Source organism: Haliotis rufescens, unplaced genomic scaffold, assembly GCF_023055435.1.
Source record: "Haliotis rufescens isolate VD_foot unplaced genomic scaffold, xgHalRufe1.0.p SCAF_12, whole genome shotgun sequence".
Taxonomy (NCBI): Eukaryota; Metazoa; Mollusca; class Gastropoda; order Lepetellida; family Haliotidae; genus Haliotis; species Haliotis rufescens.
In genome coordinates this window covers 35043594-35058761 of record NW_025963802.1, presented here as the reverse complement: position 1 = coordinate 35058761, position 15168 = coordinate 35043594, and the positions used below count along the sequence as shown (strand labels likewise).

Genomic DNA, 15168 nt, shown 5'->3' with positions numbered 1-15168 from the left:
TGCTGATCATATTTATCATTGCTGTTTACAATGTGTGAAGCCATGTCCGGTGTCCCCCGCCGTGATATTGCTGGAATATTGCTAAAGGCGGCGTAAAACCTCACTCACTAACTCACTCACTCATTCACTCACTCACTCGTAGCTCACCCCCGCATCACCTGTCAGTCAGTGATTCAGTGGAGGTGATGACACAAATTGCTGAATCCATTGTAACCTGTATCTCCCCTTCCTGTTTTCTCGGGTAAGTAAACGTGTTAATCTACCCGTAATGAATCTATAAATACTGACCGTCCAGTGTATCGCCTGAGGCAGGAATCGTTAACGCCACGCGTTCTCACCACAGTGTTATTATGAAGCAATGGCACAACATACTCTGAATGTTTATAGACAATAATCATTCAGTTTCTTTGTCACCTGATAAAATCGTCAAAGCATAGATCAGCGGAATGACAGAAAATAGAGCATGAGTGAGTTGTGCTTAACGTCTCTTTTAACAGTATTTCAGTCATATCACGGCGCGTCAGCTTAATGTGGGAGGAAAGCCCGAAGTGATGCAGGTCTTAGACGTTAACCACTTCGGTGAAACCCACGAGCACGGGTATGGTGCTGACAGACCTACAAACATAATCGGGGCGAGCCGGGATTTCTGGCGTGCCCAAGGGACGCAACTCTTCACAGAGAATTGCGGCGCCTTAGACGACTGGGCCACCCGTGCCCCCAAATAGAGCATGAGGACCAATTAGATATTGTGAAGTAGTATTTGTAACACAATGAACCATCTTATAAAGTAACATACATTGATCTTGCGTTAAACGACTGGTATACTAGCAGTGCAACGTTCAAAGGCAGTATCGACTAACGATGCCGACTAGATCAGTTGTTTAGTAATCACTATCGAATAGTGATGATACCAGTGTTCGAAAAGGTGAGAGTATCTAGCCCCACTGGTGCACCCATCACATTAAACGTCACTGAACGTTATCAGATCATCGATATACCTGAAGTTTTTGTTCTTTACCAAGTTACCTTGTTTTACCAATCCGAGCAGAACCGATTCATGTGTATAAGGTAACAGATCAACAAGAAGGGAGCTCAGTTACTGCCCATGGGGATGCCGACTCCTTGCCTAAATGTCTTACCCCCAAATTTCGCTTGGATGTTATCAATGAGGAAGTTCAGCATTTCACATATTTATTTCTCAGTAAACTTCAGATGACCTTTGCTGTCATTTTTAGACAAATTGTCTTGAACCTCTGAAGAAAAACTATCACAACGTTCAAACGAGGAGTTACTCTCATCCGCATCTTGAAATATTAAGGCGAATGGAGCTTTGTGATGGAAAACAGATGCCTTCTAATAAGAATCATTGTTTGAGGAATTTATGCATGTCTAGACTAACGAATGCTACAAAAATGGTCGTGGTGTCCCGTTGTCTGCATGATGTGTCAAAACTAATGATCATGTTGTAGAGTAGTACTCTAATGTAACGGTTAAGATGATTTACTGTCATTTAAGGTCGGTGCTAAGAAATTCCAACATACCCTGCTTCATCAATAGAACCCAAACTGAAGATTATTTTGAGAAATAGAAAATTGTATCTTGCAATAGACCACCGATGCAATAGACTTATTGAGAAGGTCCATTATAACTGGTGGAAATAGCAGGTGCTACAAAAACAGAAAGGAAGCAAAATATTATGACACAAATTGATGGCCCTTGTGTCTGTATAAAATAGGGGAGGTTGTGTTATCATCATATGACCTTACACAGAGAACTGTTTAACACTCCATTTCCCTCCCTGCCAGCTATTCCGATTAACACAATCCATTTCATAGAAATTAAGCACGTTATATGCCTTTATAAAAAAATAATCTCGATTAAAATCACATCAGTAGAATAACTCTGAAATAGTGGAAGGAAACATGTTTCAGGAAATAATGCTTATGAAAACATATGGTGCACTCAGTATTGACAAAAGCTGCGCCCGCTTTTTGTAGATTTGCACATGTGCTTTCGTCATCTCTTATCCGGAAGTGTTGATCTAGTGCATGACGGGACGGCCCCGAAAGTCCCATGGTGCGTGACATTTCCATCGATTCTTTTGACGTTGATTAAAAACACACACGCACGTACAATTCTGGCACTGGTCGTAAGAAAAAATGGGCAAAAGTCACAGGAGAATATATTGAAGTGAAAAGAGCTAGATGATCATGAATTCAAACAGCTGGCTCTGAAGAGAGGATTGTACACGATGAATGTGCTTCAAAATACATGTTAACATCTCCATTGACACATAAACGCACACATCTAAACACACAAACATGGTGAAGTACTGGGTTTTAATGATGCCTGATTTCTGTGATTGGTATTTTGTTAGCGTTTCTTTGAGTTTGAAAATATACTTTACAATTTAACTCACTACTTAATGACAGATCTGGCTCTGGGAACAATTGACTAAGTTACATTCCCGATTTACAAAAATACCAACCATAAACCACTGTATAATTAAACCTAATCATGCAGAGTGTGTCAACAAAACTACGCTTCGCGATGTTTCTGTTATCGTACTTTACAGTTTAATACTGTCTAGATTCCGAGATGCTAGACATACACAATGCGTTAAATCGGGGTGGATGCCGGTTTGTTCAATGGATTTAACCGTTATCGGCCCCCCAGTCTCGGAAATATTTTATTACATATTTTGTTCTTCTGAAAGTGATTTTACAGTTGTGGCTTAGGCTTTTTTTTATCATTTAGACAATTGTTAGTTATGAAATTAAAATCCGATATTCCGCAATGAGTGCATGCAGGACTAGGAGACTGAGAGCTGCTACGGCCTGCTGTGCAGTGCCAGGGAGGAGATGCACACGGGGGTACTCCCAGTAGCAATGAAGACAGATTGGTTGGTCATTGCTGCTTTGAAATGTATCTGGGGAAACGTGACTGGGTTATATAATTCGTGTTTTTAACAGGACAAGTACTTTAATTTTGAGATAAAGTCGCCCTTTGCGTTTGAATGTTCCTGGGAAGCTTTTCTCCATTTTGTAGAACCGTATGAGAACTGTTGATACTTCAGAAAGGTTGCCAAACGTCGTTCCAATGTAGCAACGCATGTATAACATTCTCCAATGAAGCATATTCAGAATCTTGAGTATATCGTTATAAGTTTCAACAAAATCAGTAAATACGGTATCGTGTGACTGGATTTCTGGTCCATCACTTGATTGTCTGGTTTGTTAAAATGCCGCCGTCACATGGAGGGCGACTGTGCGGTGTCAGGCAACAAAAATATACTTTTTATGCACATTATATATAGAGAGATAGTGTTTTTACTAAAATATCTAGGCAAGTCTAGATCAAACTAAACCAAGTCTAGTTTCCTTGATTACAGCAGAAGAGGAAATGTTCTTTTGATGAAGTAAAGGATAATTATTTTAAAGTGTTTACAGTGTTAGTCTATTTATTGTCTATTACGCCCAATAGAATCTGTTTCGTAGGATAATGGAGACTGGTTATTCTATGGCTTTGTCGTTTTAAATGTACCTATAGTAACTGTTTTTATTCTGACGCAAAAAGTGTATATATTATTCATTCTCGCCGTAAATGGATTTTATGTCTCACATTGGAGTGGCTCTATGCAGTGTACATGTATATATTATGTATTATTTTGTGCAAGTTTGTATATTTAAGGACTAAAGGGAGGTAAGACAACCCCACCCACACAAACACACCTGGCCCACACGCTTACACAATGTAGCACCTGCATGTACGTGTGATGCTCCAATGTTAATGAATGCGTGCCGGTGGGTCCAGGTAATGACATTGTTTGTCTCGCCTGCAGTGGTAATCATCAACCACACAAGGGAGTATAGGACAGGTGTATTGACACAATTAAGCTTGTACACTGTTGTGACAGATGACCTAACTTGGTGAACTTGCGCATCAAACATCTTTGATTTGGTTCGTGCATTTGGTTCTTCATCGTCGTCGTCGTCATCATCATCATCATCATCATCATCATCATCATCATCATCATCATTATTTGATACAGATAAAAATAAATGAATGTAGCCAAGAGGGTTTGGGTGATCCTGGCACAGTCAGGCTCATTAGGCTCATCATCAGCGCAGGGCCCTTGCCCCCTTTACACGCAGCCCAGACAGCGAATGGGACTTCTCCCAGGAAGCGCTGCCTAGTCAAACCCACCCAGAACCTTTCGGAGAATGTGAAACTCCCCCACACTTCAGCCTTCTGCATTACCCAGATTGTCAGAAGGGCTGTATTCTCTCCCAATTTCAGTCAACAGGTTGGGAGGTACCAATCCTAAGGCACAGAGAACGATGGGGAGTCGGACAACTTGGTACTTCGGTTGCAAGCGTGACATTAGAGTCAAAAGGGACAAAAATTACAATGATATAAATGATTTCATTGGATTAATCCAAAAGGACAAGATCAGGTTTGTTGGCCTGGACACGTTTGAGGTTGTAAACGGGCCTATTCCAAAGAATTATTATTATTATTACACAATGTTTGCGATGTTGACAGGTGATAGCAATCGTATCAGTAGACAAAAGCTTTCAGGTAGTGTCGAAATCATATCCGAACACTGTGTTATTTCATCATTCATCTTCTGGCGACGCACCATACTAATGTCGACGGTGATACTAATGGCTTCGCGTGCCACGTAACTGAGATCAAGGACACCGTATTGACCAATGCCTACAGCTATTGTCAAATACTCGTGTTGACAATACCCGGTGACATCCGAAAATATGGTTGCTAATTGAATCAGTTACATAATGATTATTACAACGATTGTTTATTGACATAGTTTGTGGACATTGTTTACTGACATTGTTTATTTACTCGCATGATACATAATAATACGTAATCAGCATGAACCGAGTGAGAGATTACAGTGATGGAAGCGTGCGCAGTATTGCAGTCTTTCGGGTACCTCGGGGCAGGTGATAAGGAATATTGCAGTCTGTCGGGTACCTTGGGGTAGGTGATGGGGGATATTGCAGTCTGTCGGGTACCTCGGGGTAGGTGATGGGAGATTTTGCAGTCTGTCGGGTCCCTCGGGGTTGGTTATGGGGGATATTGCAGTCTAACGGGTACTTCGGGGTAGGTGATGGGGGATATTGCAGTCTGTCGGGTACCTCGGGGTAGGTGATGGGGGATATTGCAGTCTTTCGGGTACCTCGGGGTAGGTGGTGGGGAATATTGCAGTCTGTCGGGTACCTCGGGGTAGGTGATGGGGGAGATTGCAGTCTGTCGGGTACCTCGGGGTAGATGATGGGGGATATTGCAGTCTGTCGGGTACCTCGGCGTATGTGATGAGGAATATTCTTAGTCTGTCGGGTACCTCGGGCTGGGGTGATGGTGGAGATTGCAGTCTGTCGGGTACTTCGGGGTAGATGATGGGGGATATTGCAGTCTGTCGGGTACCTCGGGGTATGTGATGAGGAATATTCTTAGTCTGTCGGGTACCTCGGGGTTGCTGATGGGGGATACTGCTAAAAAGAGTATTTGTCACTCTGAATCGTTACTTATAGATCTAACTATGTAACCGACGAGGTACTCACCTTTCCGCGAACACCTGGTGTCATCACTATTTGATAGTAATTCATGAACACATGCTCATGATATAGCCGGAATTGAACAATCGACTCGGCTTTTATCAGGTATGTCGGTTGATTATGGAAAGGGTTTTGTCGCTTTTATTTAGACTTTATTAATGTCTATACAGTAAACCTTTCTCATTCCATAAGCACGTCATGTACAAGTTGAGGTGATATCAGTGTCAATGGTGTTCTACAGGTCCCCAGATTTACAAGCAAGTTATGATGTGATGAACTTAACATGTTAGGTGAGGTGAGGTAAAATTGGGTTTAACGTCGCGTCCAAGATTATCGCACTTATGTAGCGACGTGCTGTACGTGTGTGTGTGGCTGCTTGTACTAGTCCGGACTCATGCCGATTTATAGTGCTAGCTCACTGAGATACCATGCCGCAGTTTAACATGAATACCCCACTCAGACACAGTATACTGACTCCGAGCCGACCAGTCCTTGTTTTAGCCCCTTAATGCCGAGCGCCAGGCAGGGTAACAAGTAGTACCATCTTTTAACGTCTTTTGGAATGACGCGGCTGGACCTTCCGCTCTCCGGGCTGACGCTCTACCTCTTAACATGTTAACATCATGCATTAAAGACAAGGCCAGTAATCCACGTTTTTTATTACAATAAAATGCATTATCAACATATAAAATGTCATATTGGCAACAAAATATGTTGAATGTTTAAGCCCACTGTATAAATTATGCGGTTTATTTCATATGAATAATTCCATCTATAAACAACATACGATGTATGAATATATCCAGAACCCTTCAATGCGTGCTGGTTGCCATGGAAACAGCATGTTCGAACCTGAAGACACAAATACTATATTCATCGCGACTAATATTTATGAAAACATCACTAATTGGCGAGCATTTAGATTTGTAAATATCCCGTCCACCACCTTGCATGGACACTTCTAATCATTGATTGGTGATTGGGATGAAGTTAGGACTAGTACCCCGGGGGATACTTTCCCCGACTGAGTGTAGTGAGTCTGTTTAATTGAGTGCTGGTTACCGTACAACTATTTACTAATCAATGACCACCTCACGCGGATTGGTTTTTTATCATTGGCGGCCACGAAAGACAATAAAGCCACAACATTGGTCGTTGATTCTGTTGACGCTGTGTATTGACGTCGACTCCCCACAAGAATGTAAATACTGATTTTTCTCATACACAATTAAGTGGTGCTTCGATTTTTGGCGGACAAAACAATGTGGTTTATTAAGCTTTTTGCCTTGTTAATGGGCTCATTTTAGCACAAGTTTATTTATTGTTACCGTTTTGAATGACATTTGATACATTGACATTTCTACACTGACTGTTATCAGTCATTATACAGCGTCCTATTATGACCGTATATATTATTACTATATAATATTGCTGGAATAGTAGCACAGGTGGCCCGGTTGTCCAAGACGGCGCTATTCGCTTTGGAGAATTGCGTCCCTTCGGCTTGCCAGAAACCTGTGACTATGGGTTCGACTCACTCACTCACTCACTCACTCACTCACTCACTCACTCACTCACTCACTCACTCACTCACTCACTCACTCACTCACCCACCCACCCACCCACCCACCCACTCACTCACTCACTCACTCACTCACTCACTCACTCACCCACCCACCCTTTCCCTCCCTCACTCACTCATTCACTCACTCACTCACTCACTCGAAATTCTACTACTCCACCGGCGATGTCAACAGACGCGATTACTCGAACTCCACCTGAGATATAGTTCGAGACAATGATGTATGCTCCTAACTTGAGATATAATAGCTAGAATTAGCAACCATGTTACCGTAAAAAAACATTCTCGTGAACTAAACGTTGACTATTAATAAGGAATTGAGAAGCGTTAAGAAAATGGGGTCATTTAGGAGACCGAACTGGGAGTTTATAGGACATAATGTTTCATTTTGCAGTCTATGTGTCGATGTTACTAAGGCCAACACGTCTCTTGTTTATGCGTAATAATAATTAATCACAGAATTAATGTTGAAAAGCACCCCATAACAAACTTTAGCGAATGCCAACGTTTGACAAAACCGACAAACATTACCAGATCTGGAACAGATCATTAACAGTCACAACATCACAACGTCACGTCACAAGAACACAACGTCCCTACATCACAGCGTCACAACATTACAACATGAGAACGTCACAACACCACAACGTAATAACACCACAACGTCACAACATCGCAACGTCACAACATCGCAACGTAACGACATCACAACGTCACGATATCACAACGTCACAACATCACAACGTTACAACAATAACCGTAATAACACCACAACGCCACACCATCGCAACGTCACAACATCGCAACGTAATGACATCACAACGTCACAATGTCACAACATCACAACGTCACAATATCGTCACAAAAACGTCACAACACCGTGAAAGCCTCCGGACAAAAACGCTTGAGTCCGCTTCCAAATGGTTTACAATCAATACCACAAGTGTCATCACGTCATACACCACTCAACACTATATCGGTAGACTGGCGCATGAAGTGCTCTCACACCTATACCTCGTATCGATACGTCTTGAAAAGGCAGTTGGACAACAACTCTAGTCCGTCACGTCGCTACCCAGAAGCTGCACCATAACACAGCAGCTATTTACGGCCTTATTGACGCATTATATTTTGAAACACTTCCCGAAATAGACTGTAACTATGAAACATATGTATGCACACAACATGTCGTGGCAGTGTTTTGTGCGGTCTTGATTGTGTTCAAGTTTGTGTAGCCTACTTTTCAGGAAACCCAAACACCAATGTGAAACCCTACAGGTTTGATGTTTCAATTACTGTTGCCAAAGTGTTTTATATATTCGGAACCATCTTAATCGTCAGACATATAAGGTATTGTCTGAGTAAAACTAGATTGTTTACAGGCCGCGTCGTATTGCTGTGAGGCGTTAGGCAAAAAACAAGCGCTTATTTTTTTTATATCATTCACTGCTGGTGGCGTTTGGCAACACGCACTTACTTTTTAATCCATATTGTGTAAGTGGCGGGTGCTGCCGGTAGAGCAGGACTTGATACCTTTTTCGCGAACACCTGGTGTCATCACTGATTTTCATTGATCAATATAAATATTTTCACCACTATTTTGCTTTTTGCGCTCAGTGGAATCGAAAGGGGTTTCCTTCCCTTCCGTAACTGTCCCACGGCAACTAAAGGGGTCGCCCGCCGGGTTCTTAGAGGCGTTTCGAATACTTACCCAATCTGCGTCCTCGTTCTCGTGCTTAAACTGTAATACTTCAGGGCAGCACTATACTTTATCACACTATACATGGGGGTAGAGCAACTTTATTTCCTAATTTCCTAACAGCTAACATTGTCAATTATGAAAACGTATAAAGTATATTATACTTTCCATTTTAATTCGGGAAACCCATTTGTCCAGAAACTCTCCACGCTGTGGCCAGTCTTGGTCAAAGGTATTTACAAACTTCAGCAAGCTGTTTCATTAGCACATACTAAGGAAGAAATATATAAAGGTGTTTCTACAAATATCATGACACATAATTCAAATCAGTTTACTTAATCCTACTAATTTGTGGCAATTTTAAAGAAAATTTAAGATTTTCATGTATGCTCAAATGTGGCCTGACCACGTTTCATCAATAAGTTATATTGTTTATATCAAAGCATCATTACAGCATGTGGTATTTCACATCAAAGTTTTCTACATCTTTTGATATTCTCAATCCTTGCTATCGGCAAAATCCACCAGTTGCCCTTTGACGGTTGATTAACTGTATGTTAATACGCTTCTACAGTTATGTATATAAATGTCAACAAGTAGTATATCTTACACCCAAGTGCCCTATGTCGCGCTATAGGTTTGCACCAAGTGCGCATCTTTTGAAAACAGCGTACATCGGCATCGATTTCTTGATAAAGCAGAACGTTCCCACCGGTCGGTGTATAGTCATGTCGAAGTGGGTAATGATCTTTTCGTGTTTCTGTGACAGGTTTCCACTCTGACAAATATTTGAACTCTAGTTCTCATCATGGTCGTCTGTGTTATAACCCCCCCTCGAACTCGGGTGCGATGACATTGTATGGCTGTGACCAGGCTCAGCAACATACGGCCCGGGATGATGAAAGGCTTGGGTAGGACTGTTAGATTCAGATCGTTATCCATCAGTCGATCTTGTCAAACGGCCCGCCCTCCGATCCGACCACTGTTTCCACGCTTCAGTGAACCCCAGTGCTCACCCTTAGACAAATACCTCCTACGTGAGAGGTGGACCTTGTGGTCGGAGGAGGTAGAATGGGAACAGACACGATACAGCCTGTACGATGGACGCACTTTGTTGATAAAGCACATGAGCAATATAAACTGCCTGGAAAAAGAAAGTTGGATTTGACCGATAAAGGCATAAAATACTTTGATATTGCTCGTCAGTATATATATATATAGTGCACTTGTGATATAAACATCTATCTATCTATCTATCTATCTATCTATCTATCTATCTATCTATCTATCTATCTATCTATCTACCTATCTATCTATCTATCTATCTATCTATCTATCTATCTATCTATCTATGTATATACACACATACATACATATATATATATATATCTGTATATATATATATCTATCTATAATATATATATCTATATATCTATATCTATATCTATACAACACACACACACACACACACACACACACACACACACACACACACACACACACACACACACACACACACACACACACACACACACACACACACACACTCACACACACACACACACACACACACACATGAGCAATATAAACTGCCTGGTAAAAGGAAGTTGGATTTGACCGATAAAGGCATAAAATACTTTGATATTGCTCGTCAGTATATATATATATATAGTGCACTTGTGATATAAACATCTATCTATCTATCTATCTATCTATCTATCTATCTATCTATCTATGTATATACACACATACATACATATATATATATATCTGTATATATCTATCTATCTATAATATATATATCTATATATCTATATCTATATCTATACAACACACACACACACACACACACACACACACACACACACACACACACACACACACACACACACACACACACACACACACACCACACACACACACACACACACACACACACACACACACACACACACACACATGAGCAATATAAACTGCCTGGAAAAAGAAAGTTTGATTTGACCGATAAAGGTATAAAATACTTTGATATTGCTCGTCAGTATATATATATATATAGTGCACTTGTGATATAAACATCTATCTATCTATCTATCTATCTATCTATCTATCTATCTATCTATCTATCTATCTATCTATCTATCTTTCTACCTATCTATCTATCTATGTATATAAACACATACGTACATATATATATATATATCTGTATATATATCTATATCTATAATATATATATCTATATATCTATATCTATACAACACACACACACACACACACACACACACACACACACACACACACACACACACACACACACACACACACACACACACACACACCTGTCGTTATATGACACGAACATAGCGGTAGCCCTGTGGTCACAGTGTTCGCTTATTGTCCGGGTTCTATTCCGTACATGGTCAAAGTGAAGCCTAAATTTGGTCAATCGCCAGGTGACTCAATCATTTAACAAAGGCAGTACACGGAATAAAGCTATCCTGAACTGTGATGACATTTGTGAAAGGATTACTCATGACAAAACAACCCACCATCCCATGTAAACAGCCAACACACCTTGTAACAGTACCGCTTGCACAGTAAACCAAGAAATAAAATACGCTGTTGATAAAACCGAGCCTCCAAATCAACTGTTAGCATTTCCATAGGCCGGGACTGTATATGTGCACTACATGCTAAGATGAGCACGTCACTATCGATTGCCCTGAACATACACAGTAGCAACCCAGTGTCTATTTGTGATTACTGCCAGTAGGTATAGCACTTAGCTAATGAGAAACAAGGTCATGCTTACTGTCATCGTGTACATATTTTACTGTCACGGCAAATGGTACACCGAGTGGTGGAATTTCGACGTATAATTAACGTTTAGCGCCCCCTTTCAGTGCAGACACATATTACTTTGCAGCCATTTAGATGGATTCTCCAAGAGCGTGCGTCAAGGGTGCGGTTCAGTCGTGGTAAAAGCTTTGTTGCCACAGAACAACCTGTCATGATTTCACATCGACTCACCCAGTGTCTCTTTCCCCAACACCCGGGCCCACTTGCACAAAGCGATATTAGCGCTAAGATGATCATAACTCCCATACTTTAACATTGGCTTACAATAATCTTAGCGCTAAGATCGCTTTGTGCAAGTGGGCCCCGGTGTTAAAACGCAGCTTCTGAACACCGTCTCATTGCGGTGTTGAATGTTGATGGTGTCACCGATACGTACCTTTGATTGGCGTAGCCCAGTAGTTAAAGTGGTCGCTCGTCACGCTGAAGGGCCATGTTCGATTCTCCCTCGCATGGGAACAGTGTATCAATGTATCAATGTAGCAATGTATCGATGTATTTCTGGTGTTGTTGGAATACTGCTACAACCAGACTCGCCTTACCTTTGGGACCCGTGAAGATCCGGGTTTGAAGAGGTCTTCAGCAAGCATCGTTGTCGTACGAGGCGACAAACGGGATCGGGTCGTCAGGCTCGCTGACGTGGTTGATGCATATCATCGTATCCTGATAGCATGGATCGATGCTCATGATGTCAATCACTGGATTGTCTGATCCAGACTCGATTATTTACAGACCGTCATATAGCTGGAATATTGCCGAGAGCGGCGTTAAATAACAACAAACACTATATCTTTAGTTCTTGGTTCTTTCTGGGCAATTTAGATCAATTGTTTGGCAGCACAGTATTATCAATGTTACTAATACAACGTAAACGCCATAGAGGCACCCATCGTCGCATCTATTATATAACATGAACTGCATCCCCAAAACAGAAGCAATACTTTCCAAACAAATTCTCTCACGTGTAAAATAATGATAACCCCTTGTTGTCAACACCTATCTATGTTATCCCACTCCCCTTGTTGGCAACACCTTACCTATGTTATCCCACTCATATATGCAATTGTTGTTACTGTTAATCCTCCACCTACAATACATATCCTGTACTAAGTCCCTCATTCACTCTTGCTTGACAACGGTATAAGGATCTACACCGAAACGTCGCTTTTTACAGTATTAAAGAAGTTGTTATCCATAAAATTGTGTCTACCTTATAATGATAACACCCTGGACACGTCCTACCTAACGTCATCAAAAGTCGAGGTCAAGGTGAATGTCACAGTGACTTTAAATTTCCCTGAGAAATCTAATTTGAAAACCTTAATAAACTCAAATTAAAATTCATCACGCATAAGGCAAGGGTTGAATTGCATGATATGGATACAATGTATTCTGCCCATTCTTGGTGCCCATCGCGTAACATTGCTGTAGTAACTAATACCAGTAATGAACGTATTATTGTAAGCAGCGGGGGCCGTCGGGGAGCCTAGTGGTTAAAGTGTTCGCTCGTCACGCCGAAGACCCGGGTTCGATTCCCGACATGGGTACAATGTGTGAAGCCCATTTCTGGTGTCCCCTGCCGTGATATTGCTGGAATATTGCTAAAAGCGGCGTAAAACCATACTCACTCATTCACTGTAAGCTGCGGTACACCCAACTCAACACTACCTTTTCTTGCAGGTTCTACACGAGCAGCTCCACCTAGACACGATGACGGTGAAGGAGTTCCTGTCCACCACCAACATTAAGGAGTGTATCTCCACCTCCAGCTGGGGAGGGTGTGTAGCCAAATGCCGTCAGTCCCGGCGCCTCGTTCTCATCATAGTCTTCATCGCGTTGTTCCTCGACAACATGCTCCTCACAACTGTCGGTAGGTGGCGCTTGCGCAAGTTAATATTTGAGATATTAGATTAATATAAACTCGAACCCCGTTGTCTCGAACTCCTGGATACCAGATAATTGTTCGACTTATCCGAGATTCGACACACCCGACTGAACCATGAAGCCGTCTGAAAACATAACGCAAACATACCCCATAGTGTATTTATACGTGACAAGTTAAGTGACAACACATAATTAGGAATTGAATTAGTTACAGTTTGTATAATAAATACACAAAGATGTATGAATGTAGAAATGACAAATGCTTCTGGTTTTTTTCTTGTCACGGAAATGAAAAAAATGTAATTACATGCACGATGGCTAGATGAGCCGTAATGTTTTGAAGTCGAGTTAAGAAAAACATAAATCTGTACTTCAGATAAATTCAAAACGTAAATTCAGAGGAAATGCAAGTATTAAGTGGTAGTGGTCAGCAAGGACCTTTATCATGCCCCATCCTTTTCGTCAACGACAGCCATGCTCACTGTATCCTTTCCTTGTTGTCAGTTCCGGTTGTGCCGAACTTTCTGAGGAGGCTGGAGAAGAGCCACAGGAAGAATACGACGACAGTTAAAGTTATAAACCAGACGGTTACAGTGTGTACGCTGGTCCCAGATGAAAGATATTTTCCTACAACTGATATTAAAAATAGTTCAGAGGATTCTCGTGGTTATTCATGGGATGGACTTTCGGATATTCCCCGCCATTACGTCATGACGACGTCAGTGCCGTATATATGTGTATATAGCAATGAAACAAACCTTACCAACGTCATCACGACTGACAATAAACTCGATCATAAGGCCCTTGCGAATGAAAATGTGCAAGTTGGGCTTATGTTTGCTTCTAAAGCTATAATGCAGTTGCTTACCAACCCGTTTATTGGACCTCTGACGAACAGGTATGTGTGCAGTATATCACATAGGTAGTTTAGCGCAACGTGTCATACATATGGCTATATACCACTTAGGCAGGGCAATATATCAGGAAGCGAGGGAAATATATCTCATCGATGTATCTTACATAGAGAGGACAATGTATCACATTGAGAGGACTATATATTACACACGACAATTTATCACAGAGGACAATATATCACAAAGAGGGTAATGTTTTACACAGAGAGAGTGGGCAATGTATCACATAGAGAGGACAATATATTACACAGGCTAATTTATCACACAGGACAATATATTACAAAGACAGGGCAATGTATTACAGAGAGAGGGCAATGTATCACATAGAGAGGACAATATATATCACAGCCCAATTTATCACTCAGGACGATATATTACAAAGAGAGGGTAATGTTTCACATAGAGAGGCCAATGTATCGCACAAGACAATATATTACAAAGAGAAGGCAATGTTTGACACAGAAAGGGCAATGTATGACGTAAAGAGGGCAATGTATGACGTAAAGAGGGCAATGTATGACGTAAAGAGGGAAATGTATCACATTGAGTATAATGCAATGCATAGAGAGTATTAAATCACACACGCATAGGGGTAATATGTCAAAAATAGATTAATATGTCACACATAGAGGGTAATATATCACGCATAGGGGT

At 41.2% G+C, this 15168-nt stretch overlaps 1 protein-coding gene across 2 annotated transcripts in view; it reads left to right on the top strand.

Moving 5' to 3' along the window:
- Positions 1-15168, top strand: part of LOC124125101 (synaptic vesicular amine transporter-like) — a 94571-nt gene that overhangs the window by 56741 nt on the left and 22662 nt on the right. For both annotated transcript variants that reach the window (XM_046488429.2, XM_046488430.2), the window contains exons 2-3: positions 13397-13586; positions 14105-14498. In XM_046488429.2, the coding sequence (XP_046344385.1) occupies positions 13427-13586; positions 14105-14498 (554 nt within the window). In that variant the 5' untranslated portion in view covers positions 13397-13426. The remainder of the gene's footprint in view (positions 1-13396; positions 13587-14104; positions 14499-15168) is intronic.